Source organism: Somniosus microcephalus, chromosome 9 (assembly GCF_052327205.1).
Source record: "Somniosus microcephalus isolate GS21.2 chromosome 9, FLI_Smic_1.0, whole genome shotgun sequence".
Classification (NCBI taxonomy): Eukaryota; Metazoa; Chordata; class Chondrichthyes; order Squaliformes; family Somniosidae; genus Somniosus; species Somniosus microcephalus.
The window spans coordinates 163903954-163930593 of record NC_140995.1 but is presented as its reverse complement, the minus strand read 5'-3'; the positions used below and the strand labels follow the sequence as shown (position 1 = coordinate 163930593).

The 26640-nt window shown below is 44.7% G+C and overlaps 1 protein-coding gene across 1 annotated transcript in view; it reads left to right on the top strand.

The window, feature by feature from the left end:
* The window catches only part of faxcb (failed axon connections homolog, metaxin like GST domain containing b), an 80633-nt gene that overhangs the window by 33684 nt on the left and 20309 nt on the right, over nt 1-26640 (top strand). The window contains exon 4 of the mRNA XM_085997435.1: nt 19682-19899. Within this exon, the coding sequence (XP_085853561.1) occupies nt 19682-19899 (218 nt within the window). The remainder of the gene's footprint in view (nt 1-19681; nt 19900-26640) is intronic.

The window sequence follows — 26640 nt, the reverse complement described above, 5'->3', positions numbered from 1 at the left end:
ATGTTCTGTTTTTTAATTCCCCCACTGCTACCTAAGTCTATGACCTTCTCTGTTGTCATTTCTATTATTTGCTCTCTAGAAACCTCCCCCCCACTAATTAGTTTAAAGCCCTCTCTACAGCCCTAGTTATATGATTCGCCAGGACTCTAGTCCCAGCACTGGCCAAGTGGAGTCCGTCCCAACGGAACAGCTCCCTCCTCTCCCAGTACTGGTGCCAGTGTCCCAAGAAGCAAAACCCATTTCTCCCACACCAGTCTTTGAGCCACGCATTTAACTCTTTAATTTTATTTATCCTAGCCAAATTCGCTCGTGGCTCAGGTAATAACCCAGAGATTATTACCCTTGAGGTTCTGTTTTTTAATTTGACCCCTAGCTGCTCATACTCCTTTAACAGAACCGTCTTCCTTGTCCTATCTACGTCGTTTGTACCAACATGGACCACGACAACTGGATCCTCCCCCTCCCACTCCAAGTTTCTTTCCAGCCCAGAAGAGATGTCCTTAACCCTGGCACCGGGCAGGCAACACAGCCTTCGGGACTCCCACTCTTGACTGCAGAGAACCCTATCTATCCCCCTAATGATACTATCCCCTACCACTACAACATTTCTTTTTACTCCCTCCACTTGAATGGCCCCCTGTACCATGGTGCTGTGGCCAGGTTGCTCATCCTCCCTGCAGTCCCCGCTCCCGCCCTCACAGGGAGTAAGAACCTCGATCCTGCTTGACAAGAGCAAGGGCTGCGTCTCCTTCAACACTACATCCTGGATCCCTGTACCTTCCTCACTCATAATCACACCGTCCTGTCCCTGACCACGGACTACATCTGCAGTAATTAACTTCATAGGTGTGACCATCTCCTGAAACATAGAGTCCAGGAACTTCTCCCCCTCCCTGATGTGTCGCAGTGTCTGAAGCTCGGTCTCAAGCTCTTTAACATGGAGCTTGAGTTCCTCTAGCAGCAAACACTTATCGCAAATGTAATCACCGTGAGCCTCAATGGGGTCCACCAGCTCCCACATTTCGCAACAGTGACACATCACCTGTTCACCCATATCTATGTAATTAATTAAATTTACTATTATTAGTTATAAAGGCCCTCTGCCCCGATGTAGATGATACTATTACACCACTATTCAATAGGACATACCAACTTAAAGGAATAAAAGAGAAGGAAGAAAACCAACCAACCAGCTGATCACCAACCTCCTCCTTGAATACTGTCTGTGGGGCCTGTTTGGTTGACTCATCTCGCTGCTCCGCCTCCACAGTGCCGTCTAAGCCTGGGAGTGGGGAAAACAGAGCAAAAAACACACCCTCACCTCCCACTTGCCCGAACTCTCCCTCTTACCAAACTCTAGCAACAGTTTAATATAAACTTAAAAATTAAACACACTTCAAATAATTAACTTTTTAACACACTAAAATTCACAAAATACACTTAAATGACTTTTCTCCCTCTTACCAAACTCTAGCAGCCTTCAGTGCACAGCACTCCGTGCTCAAGCACTAGTCCCGCCCCTTTTATACCCGGATTCTACTTCCGAGTTAAACTCCCCAACATTTTAATATACACTTAAAAATTAAACACACTTCAAATAATTAACTTTTTAATACACTAAAATTCACAAAATACACTTAAATGACTTTACTCCCTCTTACCAAACTCTAGCAGCACTCAATGCACAGCACTCTGACCATTCGCGACGCTGAGGAATTCGTGGATAACACGTTTGAGCAGTTGGTCACACCGCAGGCAAAGGTTGGACAGGCAGAAAGGGAAGGGGTGACCAACAGACAGAGTACTAGGCACAGGCAGGTAGTGCAGGGGTCCCCTGTGGACATCCCCCTCTCAAACAAATATACCGCTTTGGATACTGATGGGGGGATGGCTTATCAGAGGAAGGCAGCAGCAGCCAACTTCCTGGCACCAGGGGTGGCTCTGCTGCACAGGACGGGAGGAAAAAGAGCGGGAGAGCTATAGTAATAGGGGATTCTATTGTAAGGGGAATAGATAGGCGTTTCTGCAGCTGCAAACGAGACTCCAGGATGGTGTGTTGCCTCCCTGGTGCAAGGGTCAAGGATGTCTCAGAGCGGCTGCAGAACATTTCGGAAGGGGAGGGTGAACAGCCAGTTGTCGTGGTGCATATAGGCACTAACGATATAGGTAAAAAACGGGATGAGGTCCTAAAAGCTGAATATAGGGAGTTAGGAGGTAAATTAAAAAATAGGACCTCAAAGGTAGTAATCTCAGGATTGCTGCCAGTGCCACGTGCTAGTCAGAGTAGAAATAGAAGGATATTTCAGATGAATACGTGGCTAGAGGAATGGTGCAGGGGGGAGGGATTCAAATTCCTGGGACATTGGAACCGATTCTGGGGGAGGTGGGACCAGTTCAAACCGGACGGTTTGCACCTGGGCAGGGCCGGGACCGATGTCCTAGGGGGAGTGTTTGCTAGTGCCCTGGGGGAGGGTTTCAACTAAAATGGCAGGTGGTTGGGAACCTGAACAGGGGGACAGAAGAAAGGGAAACAAGGATAAAAGCAAAAGATAGGAAGGAGAAAAACAAATGTGGCAGTCAGAGAAATCAACGGTTTAAAGCAAACATGGCCACAGTAAATAATAATTCTAATAGGTCTAAGAGCGTTAAAAAAACAGGCCTGAAGACTTTGTGTCTTAATGCAAGGAGCATTCGGAATAAGGTGGATGAATTAGCTGCACAAATAGAGGTAAACGAATATGATTTGATTGGGATTACGGAAACATGGCTCCAGGGTGGCCAAGACTGGGAACTCAACATCCAGGGGTATTCAATATTCAGGAAAGATAGGCAAAAAGGAAAGGAAGGTGGGGTAGCATTGCTGGTTAAAGAAGGGATTAACACAATTGTAAGGAAGGATATTAGCTCTGATGATGTGAAATCTGTATGGGTAGAACTGAGAAATACCAAGGGGCAGAAAACGTTAGTGGGAGTGGTATATAGACCTCCAAACAGTAATGCGGAGGTTGTGGATGGCATTAAAAGGGAAATTAGAGAAGCGTGCAATAAGGGCACAGCAGTCATCATGGGTGACTTTAATCTACATATAGATTGGGCTAACCAAATTAGTAACAATACTGTGGAGGAGGAATTCCTGGAGTGTTTACGGGATGGTTTCCTGGACCAATATGTCGAGGAACCAACCAGAGATCAGGCCATCTTCGACTGGGTATTATGTAATGAGAAAGAATTAATTAGCAATCTTGTTGTACAAGGCCCCTTGGGTCGGAGCGATCATAATATGATAGAATCCTTCATTAAGATGGAGAATGAAGTAGTTGACTCAGAGACTAGGGTCCTGAATTTAAATAAAGGAAACTATGATGGTCTGAGGCGCGAGTTGGGTAGGATTGATTGGGGAATGCCACTCAAAGGGTTGATGGTGGATAGGCAATGGCAAGCATTCAAAGACTGCATGGATGAACTACAGAAATTGTTCATCCCAGTATGGCATAAAAATAAAACAAAAAAGGTGACTCAACCGTGGCTAACAAGGGAAATTAGGGATAGCATAAGATCCAAGGAGAGGACATATAAATTGGCCAGAAAAAGCAGTAAACCTGAGGATTGGGAGCAGTTTAGGATTCAACAAAGGAGGACAAAGGGATTAATTAAGAAGGGAAGGGATTAATTAAGAAGGGGAAAATAGAATATGAGAGTAAGCTTGCAGGGAACATAAAAACTGACTGTAAAAGCTTTTATAGATATGTGAAGAGAAAAAGATTGGTGAAGTCAAACGTAGGTCCCTTGCAGTCAGAATCAGGGGAATTTATAATGGATAGCAAAGAAATGGCCGACCAATTAAAAGCATATTTTGGTTCTGTCTTCACAAAGGAGGACACAAATAATCTCCCAGAGATGTCGGGGACCATAGGGTCTGATGAAGGGGAGGAACTGAAAGAAATCAGTATTTGTAAGGAAATGGTGTTAAGGAAATTGATGGGACTGAAGGCTGATAAATCCCATGGGCCTGATAATCTACATCCTAGGGTACTTAAGGAAGTGGCCCTAGAAATAGTAGATGCATTGCTGAGCATCTTCCAACATTCGATGGAATCTGGAACAGTACCCATGGATTGGAGGGTAGCTAAAGTTACCCCTATAGTAATCTGGGATGTTATGATTAAGGTTATCCACCAGGTGGTGCTGTAGCCAATGCTGCTACTAAGGTCAGAGGTTTGCTTCCTGTTAAGGTCAGAGGTTTGCTTCCTGTATAGGTTAGCACAAGGTGGAATGCCAGGATGCTGATGCAGGCTGTCTGTAAACGTGTTTCCCAGTTGTTAATAAAGTACTCGTGTTAATTCTACGATATCGCCTCTTTGAGTCCTTGTTCCACTTAATGGATTTATCACATTTGGCGATGAGGTAACTTAAGGACCCTGCATAAAGAAGAAAAGTCTGCCGGGACATTTAAACATCAAAATCACGAGCTAAAGTTAGCTACAAGCTGGAAGAGAGCATGGCTGCCACGGTAAGAACGGTTTCCGCTTTTGATATTCAAGCACAAACCTGGGAAGAATACTGTGAAGTATTGGGTTATTTTTTCGAAGCAAATGAAATAAATGATGCCGGAAAAAGGAAAGCCATTCTGCTTAGTTCAGTGGGAAGCCAAACCTACAGTTTGATGAAAAATCTGCTCAGTCCTGAAAAGCCTGGAGACAAATCATTTGTTGAATTAGTGGTTTTGCTAAAAGAACATTTCAACCCTAAGCCTAGTGAGATTGTACAGCGGTTCAAGTTTAATTCAAGGAACAGGAAAGAGGAAGAGAGCGTAATGGACTGTGTAGCGCTGTTGCGTAAATTAGCACAAGATTGCAATTATGGGAACAACCTGAAGGAAATGCTCCGAGATAGGCTAGTTTGCGGAATTATGGACAACCGAAGGCAGCGTAGATTATTATCCGAGACTGGGCTTACTTATGAAAAAGCATTGGAACTTGCTCAAGCTATAGAGACAGCGAACCGAGATGTAAAAGAAATACAGGGTTCAGACAGGGCTAATGCTACGCAACTTGCAGGTCAGGTTGTTGTGCACAAGTTGAACATGCATCAGAAACCATAACGTGAGCATGTGAAGGCATGTTATAGATGCAAGGGCGATCACCTGGCGAGTGAATGCCAGTTTCTGGAGGAAAAGTGCTACAAGTGTGGGAAACAAGGACACATAAAATGAGCTTGTAGGGCGAAATCACCTGTGGAGGAATCCAAACCAAAAGGGGGAGGACAGCAAAACCAAGGGAGAGAAGTGAAAAAACATGGAGCACACCACATCAGCCGGGAAGCTGAGGAAGAAGAGAACATGTTCATAATGTATAGCATGTTAGAGAACATTCCAAAAGTGGCTCCTATCACATTGCAACTGACAGTAAATGACTCTAAGGTGAACTTTGAAGTGGATACAGGGTGCGGCATGACCATAATGAACAAGGCAGAGTACTCAAAATTGTGGAACCGTGCAAAAGTTCCAGAGTTAAAGCCTTGCTTCCTGCATCTTAAAAATATACAGGTGAACGAGTAGCGACATTAGGTACAGCTAAGGTAGCTGTACAACACAGGGACACAGTGGAACAGCTACCGGTAGTTATAGTATTGGGTACCGGACCAAACCTGTTAGGTCAGGGCTGGATAAAAGAACTTAAATTAGACTGGGGAGCAGTACATCAAATAGATGCTGGCAAACAGTTGACTTTGCAAGAAGTGTTGAGTGAACATGAGAGTGTGTTCAAGGAGGAACTTAGCACATTTAATGGCCCCCCAGCTAAGATTTATGTAGACAAGGAGGCACCGCCAAGGTTTTTAAAACAACGACCTGTGTCTTATGCCATGAAGCCAAAGGTAGAGGCTGAGCTTGACCGTCTATTGAGAGAGAACATACTGGAGCCGGTGAAATGTTCGGAATGGGCAGCTCCCATAGTACCTGTGTTAAAACCGGACAATTCGGTAAGACTCTGTGGAGACTATAAATTGACTGTCAATCGGGTGTCCAAACTAGAGCAGTATCCTATTCCCAAAACAGAGGATCTCTTTGCAAACCTGGCTGGAGGAAAGAAATTCACAAAGTTGGATATGAGTCATGCCTACTTGCAGATTACACTGGATGATGAATCAAAGAAGTATGTCACCATAAATACACACAAGGGCTTGTTTACATATAACCGCTTACCGTTTGGTGTCTCATCTAGTCCAGCTATCTTCCAGAGGACAATCGAAGGTGTACTGCAAGGGATTCCACATGTTTCCCTCTATCTGGATGACATTCTGGTGATGGGAAGAACCGACCAGGAGCATCTGAGCACTCTGAGAGAGGCACTACAGAGATTGGAGAGGGCAGGATTCCGGCTCAAGAGGAGTAAGTGCACTTTCCTGGGGAATGAGGCAGTGTTCCTGGGACACAGAGTGGACGCCACCGGGCTCCATCCACTCAAGGAGAAGATACAAGCACTGCAGGACGCCCCCGCTCCTACAAATGTGGCTGAGTTAAAAGCTTACCTGGGACTGCTGAACTATTATAACAGGTTTTTACCAAACTTGTCAACTGTGTTAGCACCTCTTCACAAACTACTGTGCAAGGAGACACAGTGGCAGTGGGGAGAGGAGCAGGGGGTTTCATTTGAGCAGTCCAATAAACTGATGCTGTCGTCGGATGTGCTGGTTCACTACAATGCAGAGAAAGACATCATTCTCTCTTGTGACGCTTCACCTTACGGGGTGGGGGCAGTTCTTTCACACTGCATGGAAGATGGAACTGAAAGACCAATAGGGTTTATGTCCCGAACTCTAACACCAGCGGAAAAAAACTATTCCCAGTTAGATAAAGAGGGGTTAGCAGTAATGTTTGGGTTACAGAGGTTCCACAAGTACATATATGGCAGGAAGTTCACCATATGCACCGATCATAAACCTCTCTCTTTTCAACGAAATGAAAGCAGTTCCACAGACGGTGTCATCCCGGATCCAGAGGTGGGCAGTGACGTTGAGGGCATATGAGTATGTCATCGTCTACAAGGCGGGCAAGTACCATGGGAACGCAGATGCCTTGAGCTGTCTTCCACTGCCAGGCACACCTATCCGTGCAGCTCCAGAGGACAGAGTTTTGATGTTGGAGGACACTGACACGGCACTTGTGACTGCAGAGCAAGTAAGAACATGGACAGGTAAAGATCCAGCACTGTCTAGAGTTCGAGATTATGTGGTGAGGGGATGGCCACAGCATCCGGAAGGGGCTGACTTCACACCCTACAGTGTCAGGAAAACAGAGCTGAGTGTGCAGGATGGTTGCGTGTTGTGGGGAGCATGAATGATTATTCCACGGCCAGCACGACAGTCTATCCTAGAGCAACTACATCAGTGTCATCCTGGGGTCTCGCGTATGAAAGCCTTGGCTAGGAGTTACTTGTGGTGGCCAAAGCTAGATGAGGAGATAGAAAATCTTGTCAAGACATGCAGCACTTGTCAGGAACACCGGAAGGCACCAGCAGCGGCTCCTCTCCACCCCTGGGAGTGGCCGGATAAACCATGGAGAAGATTGCACTTAGATTATGCAGGTCCATTCATGGGGAAGATGTTCCTCATAATCATTGATGCACATTCCAAATGGATGGATGTTTATCCTGTAAATTCTGCTTCCGCCACTACTACTATAGACTGCCTGCCTCAGAGCTTCAGTAATCAAGGGCTACCAGAGATCGTGGTAAGTGACAATGCCACTTGTTTTGTGAGTACAGAGACAAAAGAGTTCTTGAGGAAAAAATGGCATAGTGCAGGTGACCTCGGCTCCATATCATCCGTCCTCGAATGGACTTGCGGAGAGAGCCGTACAAACATTTAAGGAGATGATGAAAGAAAGCGCAGAAGGGAGTTTAGCAGCCAAAGTGTCACGGGTTCTGTTCAGCTACAGAATAACACCTCAATCCACCACAGGACTCTCTCCTGCTGAGATGTTATTAGGTCGTAGACTACGCTCCACTCTTGACCTTGTCCACCCAGACCTAAAAAGGAAAATGGAAAACAGACAAAACAAACAAAAAGAGAACCATGACAAAAGAACAAAGAGCCGAAGTTTTGGAGAAGGAGATGCGATCCTTACCAGGAATTTCAGTTATGGACCAAAGTGGATTCCTGGCTTCATAGACTCAATGACAGGTCCAGTATCATACAAGGTCATGTTGGGAGATGGTAGGGTAGTACGCAGACATGTAGATCAGATACTTCCCAGAGAAGGGGAAATTGAAATGAAGGTTCCAGATGCAATGACTGAAGACAGGGTTGCCCCCAGTTATCCAAGTGCATCTGTGGTGCCACCACCAGGGACAGGGATAATTCCACAGGAACCTATCCGTCAAGAGGAAACCATCGTTGTGGAGTCAGATACTCTGAGCACTGCTCAGGAGCAGCTGGTGGCTTCACCACAAACAAGCAGGGACTTTACTGTTAGACGTTCACAAAGGTCTCGCAAGCCACCAGAGCGATTGATACTGAACTGCTAGATTCGTCAAGTATGGAACATGATGAATGGAGACTCCTTATGTGGCCCTCAGGAATGGTTGTTTGTTAAGAAATTCATACTGAAATCTTAAGCGGGGAGGGATATAGTAATCTGGGATGTTATGATTAAGGTTATCCACCAGGTGTTGCTGTAGCCAATGCTGCTACTAAGGTCAGAGGTTTGCTTCCTGTTAAGGTCAGAGGTTTGCTTCCTGTATAGGTCGGCACAAGGTGGAATGCCAGGATGCTGATGCAGTCTGTCTGTAAACGTGTTTCCCAGTTGTTAATAAAGTACTCGTGTTAATTCTATGATATCGCCTCTTTGAGTCCTTGTTCCACTTAATGGATTTATCACAACCCCACTATTCAAAAAAGGTGGTAGGGAGAAAACGGGGAATTACAGACCGGTAAGCCTGACATCGATCGTGGGGAAAATGCTAGAGTCCATTATAAAGGATGTAATAGCTGAGCACTTGTAAAACAGTGACAGGATCGGACAAAGTCAACATGGATTTGCTTGACTAATCTACTGGAATTTTTTGAGGATGTAACTGGTAAAATAGATAAGGGAGAACCAGTGGATGTGGTATATTTTGGACTTTCAGAAGGCTTTCGATAAGGTCCCGCATAAGAGGTTAGCGTGTAAAGTTAAGGCACATGGGATTGGGGGCAAGGTATTGACTTGGATAGAAAACTGGTTGGCAGACAGAAAGCAAAGAGTTGGAATAAACGGGTCTTTTTCCAAGTGGCAGGCAGTGACTAGTGGGGTACTGCAGGGATCGGTGCTAGGACCCCAGCTATTCACAATATATATTAATGATCTAGACAAGGGAACTAGATGTAATATCTCCAAATTTGCAGACGACACAAAGCTAGGTGGGTGTTTGTGCTGTGAGGAGGATGCTGAGAAACTCCAGGATGATTTGGACAGGTTGGGTGATTGGGCAGAAGCATGGCAGATGCAATATAACGTGGATAAATGTGAGGTTATCCACTTTGGTGGCAAAAACAGGAAGGCAGATTATTATCTGAATGGCAATAGATTGGGCGAAGGGGAAGTGCAACGAGACCTGGGTGTCCTTGTGCACCAGTCACTGAAGGTAAGCATGCAGGTGCAGCAGGTGGTTAAGAAGGCAAATGGTATGTTGGCCTTCGTAGCGAGAGGCTTTGAGTACAGGAACAAGGATGTCTTGCTGCAGTTGTACAGGGCCTTGGTGAGACCACATCTTGAGTATTGTGTGCAGTTTTGGTCACCTTATCTGAGGAAGGATGTTCTTGCCATGGAAGGAGTTCAGCGAAGATTCACTAGGCTGATACCTGGGATGGCAGGAATGACGTATGAGGAGAGATTGGGTCGATTGGGCTTGTACTCGCTGGAGTTTAGAAGAATGAGAGGGGATCTCATTGAAAGTTATAAAATTCTGACAGGACTGGACAGACTAGATGCAGGAAGGATGTTCCCGATGGTTGGGGAGTCCAGAACCAGGGGTCACAGTCTAAGGATAAAGGGTATGCCATTTAGGACAGAAATGAGGAGGAATTTCTTCACCCAGAGAGTGGTGAACCTATGGAATTCTCTACCACAGAAGGCAGTAGAGGCCAATTCATTAAATATATTCAAGAAGGAGTTAGATATATTTCTTAAGGCTAAAGGGATCAAGGGGTATGGGGAGAAAGTAGGGACCGGGTACTGAATTTGGATGATCAGCCATGATCACATTGAATGGCGGAGAAGGCTCGAGGGGCCGAATGGCCTACTCCTGCTCCTATCTTCTATGTTTCTATATTCCTACTTCCACTGGTCAGGGAGTCAGTAACAAGGGATCAGCCATCTAAATTTGTCACTAAGAGAGTGAGGAGAGAGGTTAGGGGAAATTTCTTTACACAGAGAGTTATTGGAACCTAGAATTGCTCAAGCAAAGAACCAGCACATACACTGTGGCATAATGGCCACCTCCTGTGCTCTAAACCTCTAGGAGAGTAGGAAAAAGGATAAAGAGCGGACTTGAAAATGACCTCTTACATACAAAATGTTCCTTCTGATCAGGGAAGCTATTTAACTTCAAGTTATAGAGTTCTGTGATGGTTGGCAGAACAATTTAAAATTAATGATGGGGGTTGCTTTCAAAGCACCTCAGTCGCTGTATTTCATAGTTGAAGCTGTGCAAGATGAAAGAAATCATGGCAGAGCATGAGACACCAGAACCAGACTGGCAGAGCAGGGCGAGAAACTGACCAGGGGCATGCAGATGAGGCCCAGGAGTATGTCACCTGCCTCTGCCCCCGTCTGTCTAATTCCCACCCCGAGTTAAAATTGGGGCTCTGTTATCAATTTCCAACATAGTGACAGCGCTGCCAGTGGGAGGGAAAGTCACCACTGACCTCAACTTCTCGCTCCCTGTCCTCTTCCAGGTTAGCAAGGGATCTTTTGCAGCATCAATACCAGCACTTCCATTTCCTTTCCCACTGAATACTAACTGCAGCATGACACAGCTGGCCAATTTTACTGCACAGCTGTATTTCCACTGGACCATGACTGAGTGCACAAAATTGTTCAAGTGAGCTAACCGTACATTAATTATCTTCCTCCCGCCTCCCCCCATAGTTTATGTTGGCACTCTCCTCATCCTTTCACAAAATGACTTGATTTTCTCATACCAACCATGCATACACTTCTATCTCTCTGTGGAAATGTCTTGCAAGTGTTTAGGATTTCCTCTGGCTGTAGCCAAGAACTAATCTGAGAATTGACCACCACTGGTACTGGTACTGGTACGGTATGGTAGTGGTTATGTTACAGGACTAGTAATCCAGAGGCCTGGACTAATTATCTGGAGGCACCAGTTCAAATCCCACCTGAATTTAAATTCAGGAATAAAAAAGCTAGTATCAGTAATGATGACCATGAAACTACTGGGTTGTCGTAAAAACCCAGCTGGTTCACTAATGTCTTTTAGGGAAGGAAATCTGCCGTCCTTACCTGGTCTGGCCAATATGCGACTCCAGACCCACTGCAATGTGGTTGACTCTTAACTGCCCTCCACCACCACCACCTTCTCAAGGGCAATTAGGGATGCGCAATAAATGCTTAGCCTTACCAGCGACGCCCACGGCCACATCCAGTGAATAAAAAAAATGCACCTACTTGACACTGTTGCCATTCCTGGGATGGAGCAATGCAGTAGGTGAGAATTCCTGATTCTATCAAAGATATTGTGAGAATTCCCACCCAGAGCAGAGTTCCATTTCCTTGCATCAGCATCACATCGGAGCCACAGTGAAATAGAGGGGCAGAGCCAGGAGGAGAGCTAATTTTCATCTGCAAATGCAAGTGGGCACGCCTCCAAATGGTGGCTGCATGAAACATGGACAGTTGGTAAGTATTTAATCATGTCCTCAGTTTCCTTTATTTAAAACTCTTTAGTACTGAATCTCTTGAATAAAAAGAAAAGTATCTGTATCCTTGGTCTTTTAGTGATGGTGCTTGGGTTTGGGTATATGCTTTATTATGTATATATTTTGGAAGACAGGTTATCCATTTCCTCCATATGCAAGTGAAGGAATCTTCTCTTTAGTCTTTTTAGTTGAACCAATATGACAGGAGGCTTATTAATGAAACTTGGCACCATGGAGCATTTTGCATTAAATTTTAATTTATAAATTGTTCACTGATAGTAGACTAATCTTTATATTTAATCTACTGGCAATCTCTTTGTCAGCACATTATGGAAAGGTAGTACCCGATCTATTTACCCCACTATATGTTTGACTATGAGTCTAATGTTATTAAGATCTCTGTGGACTGTTTATATATGTCATGCTCTGTGAGGTTTATGATTAGATAGGGATAGTATCTCTGAAGATGTTACAAAGCACTGGAGCTGTTGCAGCGTTATGACTGAGGAGACTGATGTGTCCATTGTGAAATCATCAACCTGACTGTAAAGCTGTGAACTAGATATTAGACAGGAAAATGTCAAACAGTTTTGAAATAGGGTCATAGGCAAAATGAATATTTTCTGTTAACTCTGTTTGGAATAACTTTCCTAAAAACAAAACTATAGCTGAAGTAATGGATAAACAAAGTACCAACATCAGTGGTTTTACTACCAGAATTTTGAATTACTGACAGATGAGTATATCACAACTTTCAGAGGGTAAAAACCAGGAGCATAAAACAATCCATTAGTTACCACACAAAATGTATGAGACAGCACAATTCAATCAGTTCTCAATTTAAAGTCTTTTGTGTTTCATCTGGTTGTCATCTTCATCTTAAAATCAGTCAATCACTGACAGTCAGTAGCACCATTAGTGTCATTATTGACTGGCACTTTATTGTTGCCATTGCATCACTGGTAGATTAAAATGACAAGGTTGCCAACAGGTTGGCCAACAAAAATGCAAAGTCGTCATTTTAAAGTATGACACCATTCAACACGACTTGCTCAAAGTCTGAGAACATGAATCACTTTCAGAAACACAACTGACACTTCAGGAAAATGACTTCGTCTTCCAATAAAAAAATGTGAAAAGTCTCAATTTTATTACCAAGTTTTAGGTACAGGCTTACACTTACTGAATAAGCCATTTTTATTACACACTGTTCCTTTGCCTGCTATTTTAATGTTATATGAATTTTAACATTTTATATGCGATAATGACTTTGTTAAAATAGTGGATGGAGGAATTTCATATCAATGTATTGAGTTTAGAAGGTTGAGGGTGTGTTCTAAGGGTAATGGTCAAATCTAATAATCAAGGCTCACTGGGCTGAATGGCTTACTGTTCCGATGTTCCCATGAATATGTTAACACATGTGATAATCCATATTTGCCTTGCCATAAGATTGGAGGAAAATATTACCTGCTGGAGGAAGTCAATGCTGAGGGGGTAACGTTTCCAACTGTTTGCTATAATAATGAAGGTGAAGGAAGAAGGTGTGGAACCTTTGTCACTATATATCATCAGTTCACATGGTAAATGTTATTTTATATACTGTACATTTTCAAAGTAAACCTTTTAGTGACTGTTAAAAGGCAGTGCTTCAACTTTTAAAATGAGAAAAGCAACTGATAATCATGATAAGTAAGAATTACCGTGAGTAATGGAAACAAACCATTTGATTTAAGACGATTGATTTCTTGCAGGATTGAATCAATTAAAGTCAGTCACGCTGTTTTAAATTACAATGACCGAAAATGGTTTTGCATAATTTTAATCTTGTCGCTGTTGATATTAGTTGCAGTTCATGCATTTATTTTTCCACCACAGCGAGCAGCTTGTGGCTCCATCTCAAAGCACCATTAATAGCAGGGTGATGAGGTTGCCTAGAGACAGGAGCCTGTGTTCAGGCAGCCTTAACCGCTTGCTGCTAAATTCCATGTCACCTTTGTTTCTTTACTCTTTGTTGCCAAATTAGAGATGATGTTATAAAAGGGCCCCACTGAGTTAATGAGGTGGAGCTGGAGAGAGATCTGGTCATCATACCATTTCAACCGTAGAAAGATTTTATCGTTATAGGAGCCAGTTTTCCCACCAAAAGCACTGTATTGGGCATAATCTCAGGCATCGCTATGGCAGATGTGCCAGTGCACAAACAGCTCATCTCCAGATTAATGCAGTGCTGCACGGACTGTGCATTGTTTTTGTTGTGTCTGTGTATAATAAGACACAGACTGCAGGAGAACGGTACAACAGGTGTTTACTCAACGTGGCTCACACTGGAACTGATCTGTACAGATTACTACTCAGTGCTATATACAGGTGTGGTCACTGCCGGTACTGCAGTATACATGAGCTGTAAAAGATAGTTCCCCCCTTAAAGGTATATACATTACAATTCCCCTTTTAGATTAACAGTACCATAACACTCATTTAACAATTAAATATCAAACTAATTACAATTAACACTTTTAACATGCAACATTAGCTGAAAATAGTCTATTTATATATTCAGTCTTTGGGGAGGCTTCCTGATCCTTTCTGGATAGCGCCTTTCCCAAGTGTCTTGCTCTTGGTGCGGAGGCGATTCTGGCCCCCTGTCGTCGGTTGGTTCATCAGCTTCCGATGCTACTGTTTCTGGGGTAGATGCGACCTGTACGTCAGGTTCATCACCAGGTACGTATGGGCGAGGCATGGGGTTGACTTGTTCCTGTGACTCTAGGATCTGGTCAGCATGGCGTCTCATGATGCTCTCCCCAACGTCCACTGTGTACATTAGTGGGCCCTGCCGTGTGCATATCGTTCCTGGCTGCCATTTTTCAGTTCGGTAGTCGCGGGCCAAGACTGGTTGCCCTACATTGAAGCTCCTTGTTGGCTTCTCATGGATGTGCTGGAATTGCTTACTCTCAACATCTCTTCGTACGTTTGGTCTGAGCAAATCAAGGTGAGATCTTAACCTTCGGTTAAAGAACATCATGGCTGGGGCCTGGTTGGTGACTGCATGTGTCGCATTCCGGTAGGCGAACAGGAAATTGTCCACCTTGTGCTGCAGCGGAATGTTGTCATTGTACGTAGCCTTTATTGCCTTCTTAAAGGTTTGTACGAACCTCTCAGCCAATCCATTTGTGGCTGGATGATACGGGGCGGATGTGTAATGCCTTACCCCATTCTTTTTCAAGAACCTCCGGAACTCTTCGGACACAAACTGTGGTCCGTTGTCGGAGCAAATCTGTTCTGGCAAGCCATTCCTGGCAAAAATGGTCCGTAGGACTGCAATAGTTTTCTCCGTGGTGGTGGAGGACATTTTGATGACCTCAGGCCATTTTGAGTGTGCATCCACGGCTATTAAAAACATTGAGTCCATGAATGGACCAGCAAAATCAATATGCACCCGTTGCCATGGAGATGAGAGCCACTCCCATGGGTGTAGAGGGGCCTGTGGTGGTGCATTTTGGACTTTCTGGCATCCTGAGCAGCTCTTGGTCAGGTCCTCGATTTGTTTATCAATTCCCGGCCACCACACATAAGGCCTGGCTAGGCTTTTCATTTTTACCCCTCCCAGATGACCCTCATGAAGCTCATTGAGCACTCTATCCCTTAACTTGGGTGGAATTACCACTCGGGATCCACACATCAAGGTCCCCCGGCACACTGACAGCTGTTCTCTCCTTGTCGAGAATGCTGGCAACAGTGAGTCGCCATGTGCTGGCCATCCCTTCACCGTCAAATCATATACCCGAGAGAGTGTCGGGTCATTTCGGGTTTCCTTTTCGATACAAGCGTTAGTTACCGGTAGGTATTCAACTATAGTCGAATGAAATATTTCGACAGGATCCACTGCTGGTGCTTCCTCCACAGTAGGCAGTGGCAGGCGTGATAGCCCATCAGCATTTCCATGCTGTTTCGTGCCCTTATATTCAATCTCATAGTGGTGCGCCCCTAGAAAAAGTGACCATCTTTGTAGTCGTTGCGCAGTCATCACCGGAACGCCCTTCTTCGGATTAAAAATGGAGACAAGAGGCTGGTGATCAGTCAGCAAGGTGAATTTCTGCCCGTGCAGATAGTGATTGAACTTTTTCACTCCCCACACTAGGCTGAGGGCCTCCCTGTCAATCTGGGCGTAGTTATGCTCGGCTGAGGTTAGTGATCGTGACGCAAAGGCTATTGGCCTCTCAGAGCCGTCCGAGAATTTGTGCGACAGCACCGCTCCAATGTCGTAGGGTGACGCATCACATGCCAACCGAATTGGTAATGCCGGGTTGTAATGGGCCAATACCTCTTTCGATGTGATTAGTGTTTTGCTCTTCTGGAAAGCTCGTCTACATTCGTCACTCCACTTCCATGGCACCCCAGTTAGCAGTAGGGTGTTCAGTGGGTGTAGTATTGTAGACAAATTTGGCAAGAACTTATGGTAGTAGTTTACCAGCCTGAGGAACGACCTCAGTTGTGACACATTTTCCGGTGCTGGAGCCTTGACTACTGCCTCAATCTTCTCTGGGGACTTATGTAACCCCACTTTATCGATAACGTGGCCACAATACGAGATCTGTTTTCTAAAAAACTCGCATTTGGGCGGTTAGCTCGGAGCCCATATTCCTGCAATCTAGTGAGCACCTGCTCCAGGTTGGCAAGGTGATCACTGTCATTTTCGCCCGTGACCAGGATGTCATCCAAATAACACTGGGTCCCTGGGATCCCTTGCAGGACTTGTTCCATTGCCCTCTGCCAAATAGCCGGAGCTGATGCTACCCCGAATACCAGCCGGTTGTATTAGTAGAGACCTTTATGAGTGTTGATTGTGAGGTATTTTTTTGATGCTTCTTCTACCTCCATTTGCAGATACGCCTGGGCCAGATCAATCTTAGTGAAGTGTTTCCCTCCAGATAGCGAGGCGAAAATATCTTCAATCCGCGGAAGTGGATATTGTACGGTGTGAAGGACCGGGTTCACTGTTACCTTAAAGTACTCCACAGATGCGAACCTTCCTTGGTTCCCCAGGCGTGCTGCTCAACGACTTTTTCACCACAGGGACGATGGGTGTAGCCCACTCACTCCAGTCTACCTTGGACAGTACACCTGAATGTTCCAGACTCTCCAGCTCTGCTTCGACGGCTGGGCGGATCACATAAGGTCTGGCCTTAAAAAATTTTGGGCTTGCGTTTTCTTCAATTTTAATTGTCGCTGTCATGCCTTTTAGTGTTCCGAGTCCTTGCTGGAACACTTCTTTCGCATCAGTTAGGATCTTTGACAGTCGCCCAGGTGTGACGTCGTCATCCTTTTTGTCAGTCACAGTCAGTGCCTGTATGGAATGCCAATCCAGTTGTATTTTCCGGATCCATTCACGTCCCAGTAATGGTGGTCCTCCATCTTGCAATACATACAGGTCTAGTTTTGGTGTTTCCTAACCATTATATATAACGGTCACCCTTATTTTTCCTTTGGGGTAGACTTTTTGCCCCGTGTACGTCTTCAAAATAATTTTTGTGTCTCTCAAGGGTATGTGTGAGAATAGCCGCTCGTAGTCCCGTCGGTTTATGACTGTTAGGGCTGATCGTGTGTCCAATTCGATCTTTACCTGGACTCCTGCTATCTTGAGAGTGACCCAAATGGTTCGGTAATCCTCCGTTGTGATCACATTATGTAGTTTCAGACAACTCAGTTCCCTGCTTTCGGAGTCGTTATCACTCTTTTGTTCGTCTGAACTATTCTCCGTCATCTTATGTACCTTCTTGTACTTTTCTTTGGTAGGTTTCTTATTGCTGGTTTTCTTTCCCGACCTGCAGACTCGTGCTATGTGTCCTACTTTTCCACACTGTCTGCACACTTTGTCTTTGAACCAGCAATCATTCTGGTCATGTGTTGTTCTGCCGCAGCGATAGCACTTCTCTGTTCTATATGACATTTCGTTTGTGCCATATTCTTGTGGTCTCTGTTGTATCTCTGCAGCGCCCCGTGCTGCTGCTTCATATGATACCGCAATGCTGAAAGCCTTTTCCAGCGTAAGGTCCTTTTCAGATAAAAGCCGTTTCTGGGTTCCTTCACTTTGAAGCCCACACACAAACTTGTCCCTTAAGGTACCTGCCAGTCCCGCTCCAAACTGGCAGTGTTTCGATAGTTTGCGCAGTTCTGTTAAATAATCAGCATTGCTTTCATCCTTATGCTGGTTCCGTTTGTGAAACTTAAATCTTTCTGCTATCAGCAGCGGTGTGGGGTTTAAATGTTCCTGTAGTATCGTTACTATGTCTTCAAAACTCTTTTCCATTGGCTTCGTTGGGGTTACTAGATTTCGTAATAAACCATACGTCTTTGCACCCATTAAATTTAACAATACCGACGCTTTCTTGTCATCTGACACCTCATTTGCCTTGCAGTATACCTCTATTCGTTCGACATATGTAGTCCAATCTTCGACTTCATTGTCAAATGTGGTGATACTGCCACTCTTCGGCATTTTGGGTGTGGTTTAAAATGGCGTCTCCCAATGGCTTAAAATTGCATCTCCCGCGCTTTCCTTCCTCCCCCGCTGCTGCCAACACCGCTCCCGGCGGCTCTCGTGGCAATGGCGGCGCCCTGTAGGTTTTGTGCGCTTCTCCTGCGCTGCTGCCAATGCCGCTCTCGGCGGTCCTCGTGGCAATGGCGGCGCCTCGCGGGTTTCTGCGCGTCTCTCTCTCCCTCTCTTCGCCGCTGCTCGGCCCCTGAACACCGGCTGCGCCCTGTGCGCTCTGCCCTCTCTCTCCCCCGTCGACGCTGCTCGGCCCTTTGTTGTGCCGCTCGGTCGGGCTCTAGCCCGCCGCTGTCCGGGAAGGGTCTGCGCACTACCTGTTGCCAGCCCGTTTTGCTGGCCCATCTCGACTGGAAAGCCAAGCCTGGCTCTCGACAGCCTCCCCCGCAATTCTCGAGTCTCTGCTGGATGACTGGGCGGTTGCCCGTGGTCGACGCCCGAGTCTCTGGCCTTGACCTCCAATCCACTGATCTCCAGGAACGAATCCCCGGGAGGTGATGCAGAGTTGCAGGTAGGTTCGAACTTGCCTTGTCGCCAATGTTGTGTCTGTGTATAATAAGACACAGACTGCAGGAGAACGGTACAACAGGTGTTTACTCAACGTGGCTCACACTGGAACTGATCTGTACAGATTACTACTCAGTACAATATACAGGTGTGGTCACTGCCGGTACTGCAGTATACATGAGCTGTAAAAGATAGTTCCCCCCTTAAAGGTATATACATTACAGTTTTCACATTTGAATTAGGTTTTGACCTTGGCCGATGTTCTAATAAACACAGGAGGAATCGTCTTGGGAATTTTAATCTCCATTTCAAAAATTCCCCTTGGAGTAAAATTGCAAATGACATAAACATTATCAGAATCCTATCTTGGGATTCAAAATGAAAAGTTCCTTCTTTGAGAGAAAGTTTACAGATCACACCAACTTTGTTTCAGTAGTTTTGTCTGTGTATAGCTATTAAAACTGTCTATTCATAATTTGGGGGAAGTCGCTTGATGTGCCAAAACCCAGTGTCAGCCGGTCTTCCCGCCCCCCACTCACATTTCAGTGTTGCCAGTTTCTCACTCCCAATGCAGGTGAATGTGGGAGGGGAACAAGAGACGTACTTGTTCTTGTTTCTATGTATATATTGTTTGCATCCTTGCACCAAAGTCATGCCTAACATGCTGTTTGTGAATGTTACAGTGTTGTTCTTTTAATATTACAGGGCCATAGTATACTGTCAGTGGATCGACAACCTCCATGAAACCCGAAAAATACTGTCGGTCTCAGGCCCATTCAGCGGTTTCCTGAAATGGATACTGTGCCATCTAACAAGAGGAATTGTTAAACGAGAAATGTACGGTCAAGGCATTGGCCGCTTCTCAAAGGAGGAAATATTTACCTTAATGGAAAAGGATATGCGATCACTTTCAGTAATTTTGGGTGAGATGAAACCTTATTTTACTGCCATGTGCTACATATAATATAATTTCACAGAAACAACCCTGGCAGTCTGCAATCACTTGAATGCAATCCTCGCCTCCATTGTTTATTAGTCTGCATTAAAAAAAATAGTCTTGCCCCATGACAGATCCTCTCACTCAATGTATGTTTGACTTGAACTTAATGATGGGAACTACAAAGAGGATTACATTTTCTCGACTACCTTAGGTTCCCTGATAATCTCCGTGTGCGTTTCCTGGTAGCCTGCATCTGTTTCTTTGTGCACTTCATCTCTATTCTCCTTTGTGTTCTTTCATGACCTGCATCTTTTATCTCTGTCTCCTTTGGATTATTAGGGGTGATTTTGTGAACCTGGGTTTCCAGTGGGGAGCTGTGATCCTCTCAGGGAGCACTGGTGTGTGGAATCACCCCTTATGTTCATTAATTTATGTTCCATGATTTGTGTTTATAATTCCTGGCAGTCTGCAATCCAGCTGCACTGTGTTTGTAATAAAAACAGAAAATGCTGGGACTACTCAGCAGGTCAGGCAGCATCTGCGGAGGGAGAAACAGTTAACGTTCCAGGTCGATGACCTTTCAATGTTGAGTCCAGAAGGCTGTAAAGTGCGCAATAGAAAGATGAGGTGTTGTTCCTCGAGCTTATGTTGAGCTTCATTGGAACAGTGTAGGAGGCCGAGGACAGAGAGGTCAGAGTGGGAATGGGGCTGAGAATTAAAATGACAGGCGAGCGGAAGCTCAGGGTCACACTTGCATAGTGAAGATAGGTGTTCCGCAAAGTGGCCACCCAATCTGCGTTTGGTCTCCCCAATGTAGAGGAAACATATATCTTAATTTTCCCAGTTTCTCCGTCTCTGTTGCATCTGTTCCAACAATGCCACCTTGCCAGTGCTTCAGATATGTCTTCCTTTTTCCCCACCGTGGTTGACAGGGCCCTCGACCATGTCCGTTCCATTTCCCACACTTCTTCTTTAACCCTTCCCCTCCCTCCCAGAACCACGATAGGGTTCTTGTCCTCACCTTCCACCCCACCAGCATCCACATTTAACTAACTGTCCACTGCCATTTCCGCCACCTCCAGCATGATCCCACCACCAAACACATCTTCCCATTCCCTTTCAGCATTCTGAAGGGACCGTTGTCTCTGCAACACTCTGGTCTACTCCTCTATCACCCCCAACACCCACTCCCCTTCCCACGGCACCTACCTGTGCAAGCGCAGGAGATGCAAAACTGCCCTTTTGCCTCCTCCCTTCTCACCATCCAGGACTCCAAACACTCCTACCAGGTGAACCAGCGATTTACTTAGACTTTTAACTTAGTATACTGTATTCGCTGCTCACGATGTGGTCTCATCTACATTGACGAGACAAAATGCAGATTGGGTTACTGCTTTGCGGAACACCTCCGTTCAGCCCGCAAATGTGACCCTGAGCTTCCGGTCGTCTGTCATTTTAATTTTCTGCCCCACTCCCACTCTGACCTCCTTGTACTCGGCCTCCTACATTGTTCCAATGAAGCTCAACATAAGCTCGAGGAACAGCATTTCATCTTTCTATTAGGCACTTTACAGCCTTCCGGATGCTACACGGAGTTCAACAATTTCAGATTATGACCCCCTGCCCCCATTTTTTCGGACGGCAGCTGTTGCTGATGGTTCTGATATTCCCATTTACACCATCCCTAGACCCAGCTTTTGTTTCTTGTCCCATTACCACCTCCTTTCGCCTTACCCCATCATCCCTTTTATCATTTAATCTCTCTTGCCTTCCACCCTATAACAGACCTTCCCTTTGGTTCTTTCCTCCCCTCCCACCTTTCCCTGCTTCTGTACTTGCTTAAAACCTGTTATATCTCTAACTTTTTCCAGTTCTGGCGAAAGGTCATTGACCTGAAACGTTAACTCTGTTTCTCTCTCCACATGACCTGCTGAGTCTTTCCAGCATTTTCTGTTTTTATTTCAGATTTCCAGCATCTGCAGTATTTTGCTTTTGCTCTGTGTTTGTGTTTCCTGGTAATCTTTGTCTGTCATCCTTCAACATCTGCATATGTGTTCCATATTGATCTCTGGTGATCTGTGTCTGTGTTCCCTTGTATTCTGTGTCTGTGATTTCTGAGAATCTGTAGGCATGTTTCTATTATAGTCTAGGTCACGTGAGAGTGACCTAAGTGCAGATACACCTATGTTTTCACATACAAGTATACCTGTAGCTTCTGCATTGGAAACACACTGGCCTGAATTTTGCAGCCAACGGCGAATGAATGGCGCTCACCGTTCATGACGTTACAGTTGCCCACTGACTTTCTGTGGCCTTTTGCGTCTTGTCAAAACAGTGACGTGCCCTCTACAGGGCATCTGGGACCGGTGTCAACAGGCAAGCAACGGTGTGTCTCCTTAACCAATCAGATTGAAGAATCTTTACTGAGACATGCAGAGCCTGTAACAGGAAGTGTAAGTTAGAATAGTACAGAAAGCAAAATAAAGAGAGGGAAAGAAAGATGGGATTAAGAGAGAGAGAGATAAAAGAGACAGAAAGAAAACGTTTTAAAAAAGTTTTTAAATTTAAAAAAAATCTCCAGCAATAATTAAAATCTGAAGGAATGAGAGTCCACACTTGTTAAAGTTCATTTTCAGTGCCAGAGAGGTTGTTTGGCAGTAATTAAGACTTATCACGCTGTTAAAAATTCACTTAGACTTGAATGGACAAGCCCTAACTTTTTCTAGCGTATTTAGTGGGTATCTAGTGGTTAAGTACTCTAACTTCATACTGTTACAGCGAAGCTTCTGGAGGAGCAGGGCAACACAGTCAGCAACTTCTGGATTTCCACATTTAACTGCGCATGTGTGAACGCCGGAAGTTGCTGTCCGATTTACTCCTTACTAGCGGTGAGCACTGATAAACTCGCCGTTATTTCTACCACAAAATCCGGGCTAATGAATCCATGACTTTGCCATCTTGGCCACAGCCCATGCGCAAAGCCATGTTGTTGTTTGTAATGTAAAGGGATTCATATCATAGCAACAAACCATACAAGTACTGATTCGGACTCAGCATATTTACTGGCCAGTGGCAGGAGCTCCAGCATCAGTGGGAGATAGGGAGATGCAGCAAAAGCTGGGGGACCCTGAAATATACCAGCAGCATACAAATTCTTAACAGATTCACCTGAAGTTGCGCTGCCTCTATTTTAGCAGTTTATTATCCATTTAAAATGAATGGGTTAACACCTCCACTAAAGTAGCAGAGAGTAATTTCCACTGAACGTGGAATGCATTCTTAAACTCAACCCAGAGCCTGGATCTATATTAGTGCCGAACCTGTAACACATTTATTTTTGTTAATGCTGCCGGCTAACAAGGACGTGCTGTTAGATGCCAACAGCATTAACGCAATATAAAAATGCTAGAATCTGTCTCTCCTGGTGGTCTGTATATGTTCCTATCTATATCTATTTCCCCTGGTGGACTCTATCTGTTCCTATCTATATATGTGTATAAGAACATGAGAACATAAGAATTAGGAGCAGGAGTAGGCCATACGGCCCTTCGAGCCTGCTCCGCCATTCAATAAGATCATGGCTGATCTTCAACCTCATCTCCACTTTCCTGCCTGATCCCCATATCCCTTGATTTCCTTAGAGTCAAAAAATGTATCTATCTCAGCCTATACTCAACGTCTCAGCATCCACAGCCCTTTGGGGTAGAGAATTCCAAAGATTCACAACCCTCTGAGTGAAGAAATTCCTCCTCATCTCAGTCTTAAATGGGCAACCCCTTATCCTGAGACTATGGCTCCTAGTTCTAGACTCTCCAGCCAGGGGAAACAACCTCTCAGCATCTACCCTGTCGATCCCCCTCAGAATCTTGTATGTTTCAATGAGATCATCTCTCATTCTTCTAAACTCCAGAGAGTATAGGCCCAATCTACTCAATCTCTCCTCATAGGACTCTCGTACTCCAGGAATCAATCTATTGAACCTTCATTACACCGCCTCTAAGGCATGTATGTCCTTTTTTCAGATAAGGAGACCAAAACTATGCACAATACTCCAGGTGTGGGCTCAGCGAAGCCCTGTACAATTGTAGTAAGACTTCCTTACTCTTGTGTTCCAACCCCCTTGCAATAAAGGCCAACATGCCATTTGCCTTCCTAATTGCTTGCTGTACCTGCATGCTAACTTTCTGTGTTTCCTGTATGAGGACACCTAAATCTCTCCGAACACTGATAGTTTCCCATCATTTAAAAAATACTCTGTTTTTCTATTCTTCCTACCTCACATTTCCTCATATTATACTCCATCTACCACCTTATTGCCCACTCACTTAACCCGTCTCAATCCCTTTGCAGGCTCTTTGTGTCCTCCTCACAACTTACTTTCCCACCTAGCTTTGTATCATCAGCAAACGTGGATACATTGCACTCAGTCCTTTCATCTAAGTCATTAATAAAGATTGTAAATAGCTGAGGCCCAAGCTTTGATCCTTGCAGCACCCCACTAGTTACAGCCTGCCAACTGGAAAATGACCCGTTTGTCCCTACTCTCTGTTTTCTATCCATTAACCAGTCCTCTATCCATGCTAATATATTACCTCCAACCCCATGAGCCCTTATCTTGCATAGCAACCTTTTACGTGGCACCTTATGGAATGCCTTTTGGAAATCCAAATATACTACATCCACTAGTTCCCCTTTATCTACCCTGCTAGTTACATCCTCAAAAAACTAATAAATTTGCTAAACACAATTTACCTTTCATAAAACCATGTTGGCTCTGCCTAATCATATTATGATTTTCTAAGTGCCCTGCTACCACTTCCTTAATAAAGACTTCAAGCATTTTCCTGATGACTGATGTCAGGCTAACTGGCCTGTAGTTCCCTGAAAGATGTAGAGGAGCAAATTTGCAGGGAAATTACAGAGAGTAGCAAGAATTATAGAGTAGTAATAACGGGGACTTCAGTTATCCTAATATAGACTGGGATAATAATAGCGTAAAGGGCAGAGATGGGGAAGAATATCTGAAGTGTGTTCAGGAGAATTTTCTTGATCAGTATGTTTCTGGCCCAACGAGGAATGAGGCATTGCTGGATCTGGTTCTGGGGAATGAGGTGAGTCAAGTGGAGCAAGTGTCAATAGGGGAACATTTAGGGAACAGTGATCATAGTATCATAAGGTTTAGGTTATCTATGGAAAAGGACAGGGAGCAATCTAGAGTAAAAATACTTAATTGGAGGAAGGCAAATTTCAGTCAAATCAAAATCAAATCAAATCAACTTTTATTGTCATCGTTAGTGCACAAGTGCAGTACAACGAAATGTAGGCTTGCGGCTCCCGAGAGTGTACAATTTGGATTAGGACACTTAAACATTTCAACATACATTTGTACATATATATTAGCATAAATATGACCATAATAAAGTGCATCAGCAGATGTGCAGGCTTTAGTGTTTATTTGTGGAGTTCAGTAGGATGACAGCCCTGGGAAAGAAGCTGTTCCTAAATCTGGTCGTACGGGTGCGAATGCATCTGTAGCATCTTCCAGATGGTAGGAGGGTGAACAGACTGTGGCTGGGGTGGGTAGGGTCTTTGATGATGGACCATGCCCTCCGTAGGCAGCGTTTCTGATATATATGTTCTATGGTCGGTAGCCGGGTGCCAGTAATGCGTTGGGCAGTTTTGACTACCCGCTGCAGGGCTTTCCGGTCATGGGAGCTACAGCTGCTGTACCATATCGTGATACAGTTTGTCAGGATGCTCTCTATAGTGCAGCGGTAGAAGTTAGAGAGGATCGGGGTTGAGAACGGATCTGGCCCAGGTAAATTGGAATCAAAGATTGGCAGGTAAAACTATAATCGAACAATGGGCTGCCTATAAAGAGGAGATAGTTCAGGTACAGTCAACGTACATTCCCATGAGGGGGAAAGGTAGGGCAACTAAAACCAGAGCTCCCTGGATGACAAAAGAGATAGAGAGTAAGATGAAGCAGAAAGGGGCATATGACAGATGTCAGGTTGAGAATACAAGTGAGAATCATGCTGAATATAGAAGGTACAGAGGGGAAGTGAAAAAGAAAATAAGAGGGGCAAAGAGAGAGTAATGGAATAGATTGGCAGCTAACATAAAAGGTAATCCAAAAGTCTTCTATAGGCATATAAATAATAAACGGGTAGTAAGAGGAGGGGTGGGACTGACTAAGGACCAAAAGGGAGACCTAGGCATGGAAGCAGAGGGTACAGCTGAGATACTAAATGTGTACTTTGCATCTGTCTTCACCAAGGAAGAAGATGCTGCCAAAGTCATAGTGAAAGAGGAGGTAGTGGAGTTACTAGACGAGATAAAAATTGAAAAAGAGGAGGTACTAGAAAGGCTGTCTGAACTTAAAGTTGATAAGTCACCAGGACCAAATGGAATGCATCCTAGGATGGTGAGGGAGGTTAAGGAGGAAATCGCGGCAGTACTAGCCATAATCTTCCAATCCTCCTTAGATACAGGAGGTGGTGCCAGAGGACTGGAGAATTGCAAATGTTACACCTTTGTTCAAAAAAGGGTGTAAGGATATACCCAGCAACTACATGTCAGTCAGTTTAACCTCGGTAGTGAGGAAGATTTTGGAAACTATAATCAGGGACAAAGTTAACAGTCACTTAGACAAGTGTGGATTAATTAAGGAAAGCCAGCATGGATTTGTTAAAGGCAAATCGTGTTTTACTATCTTGATCGA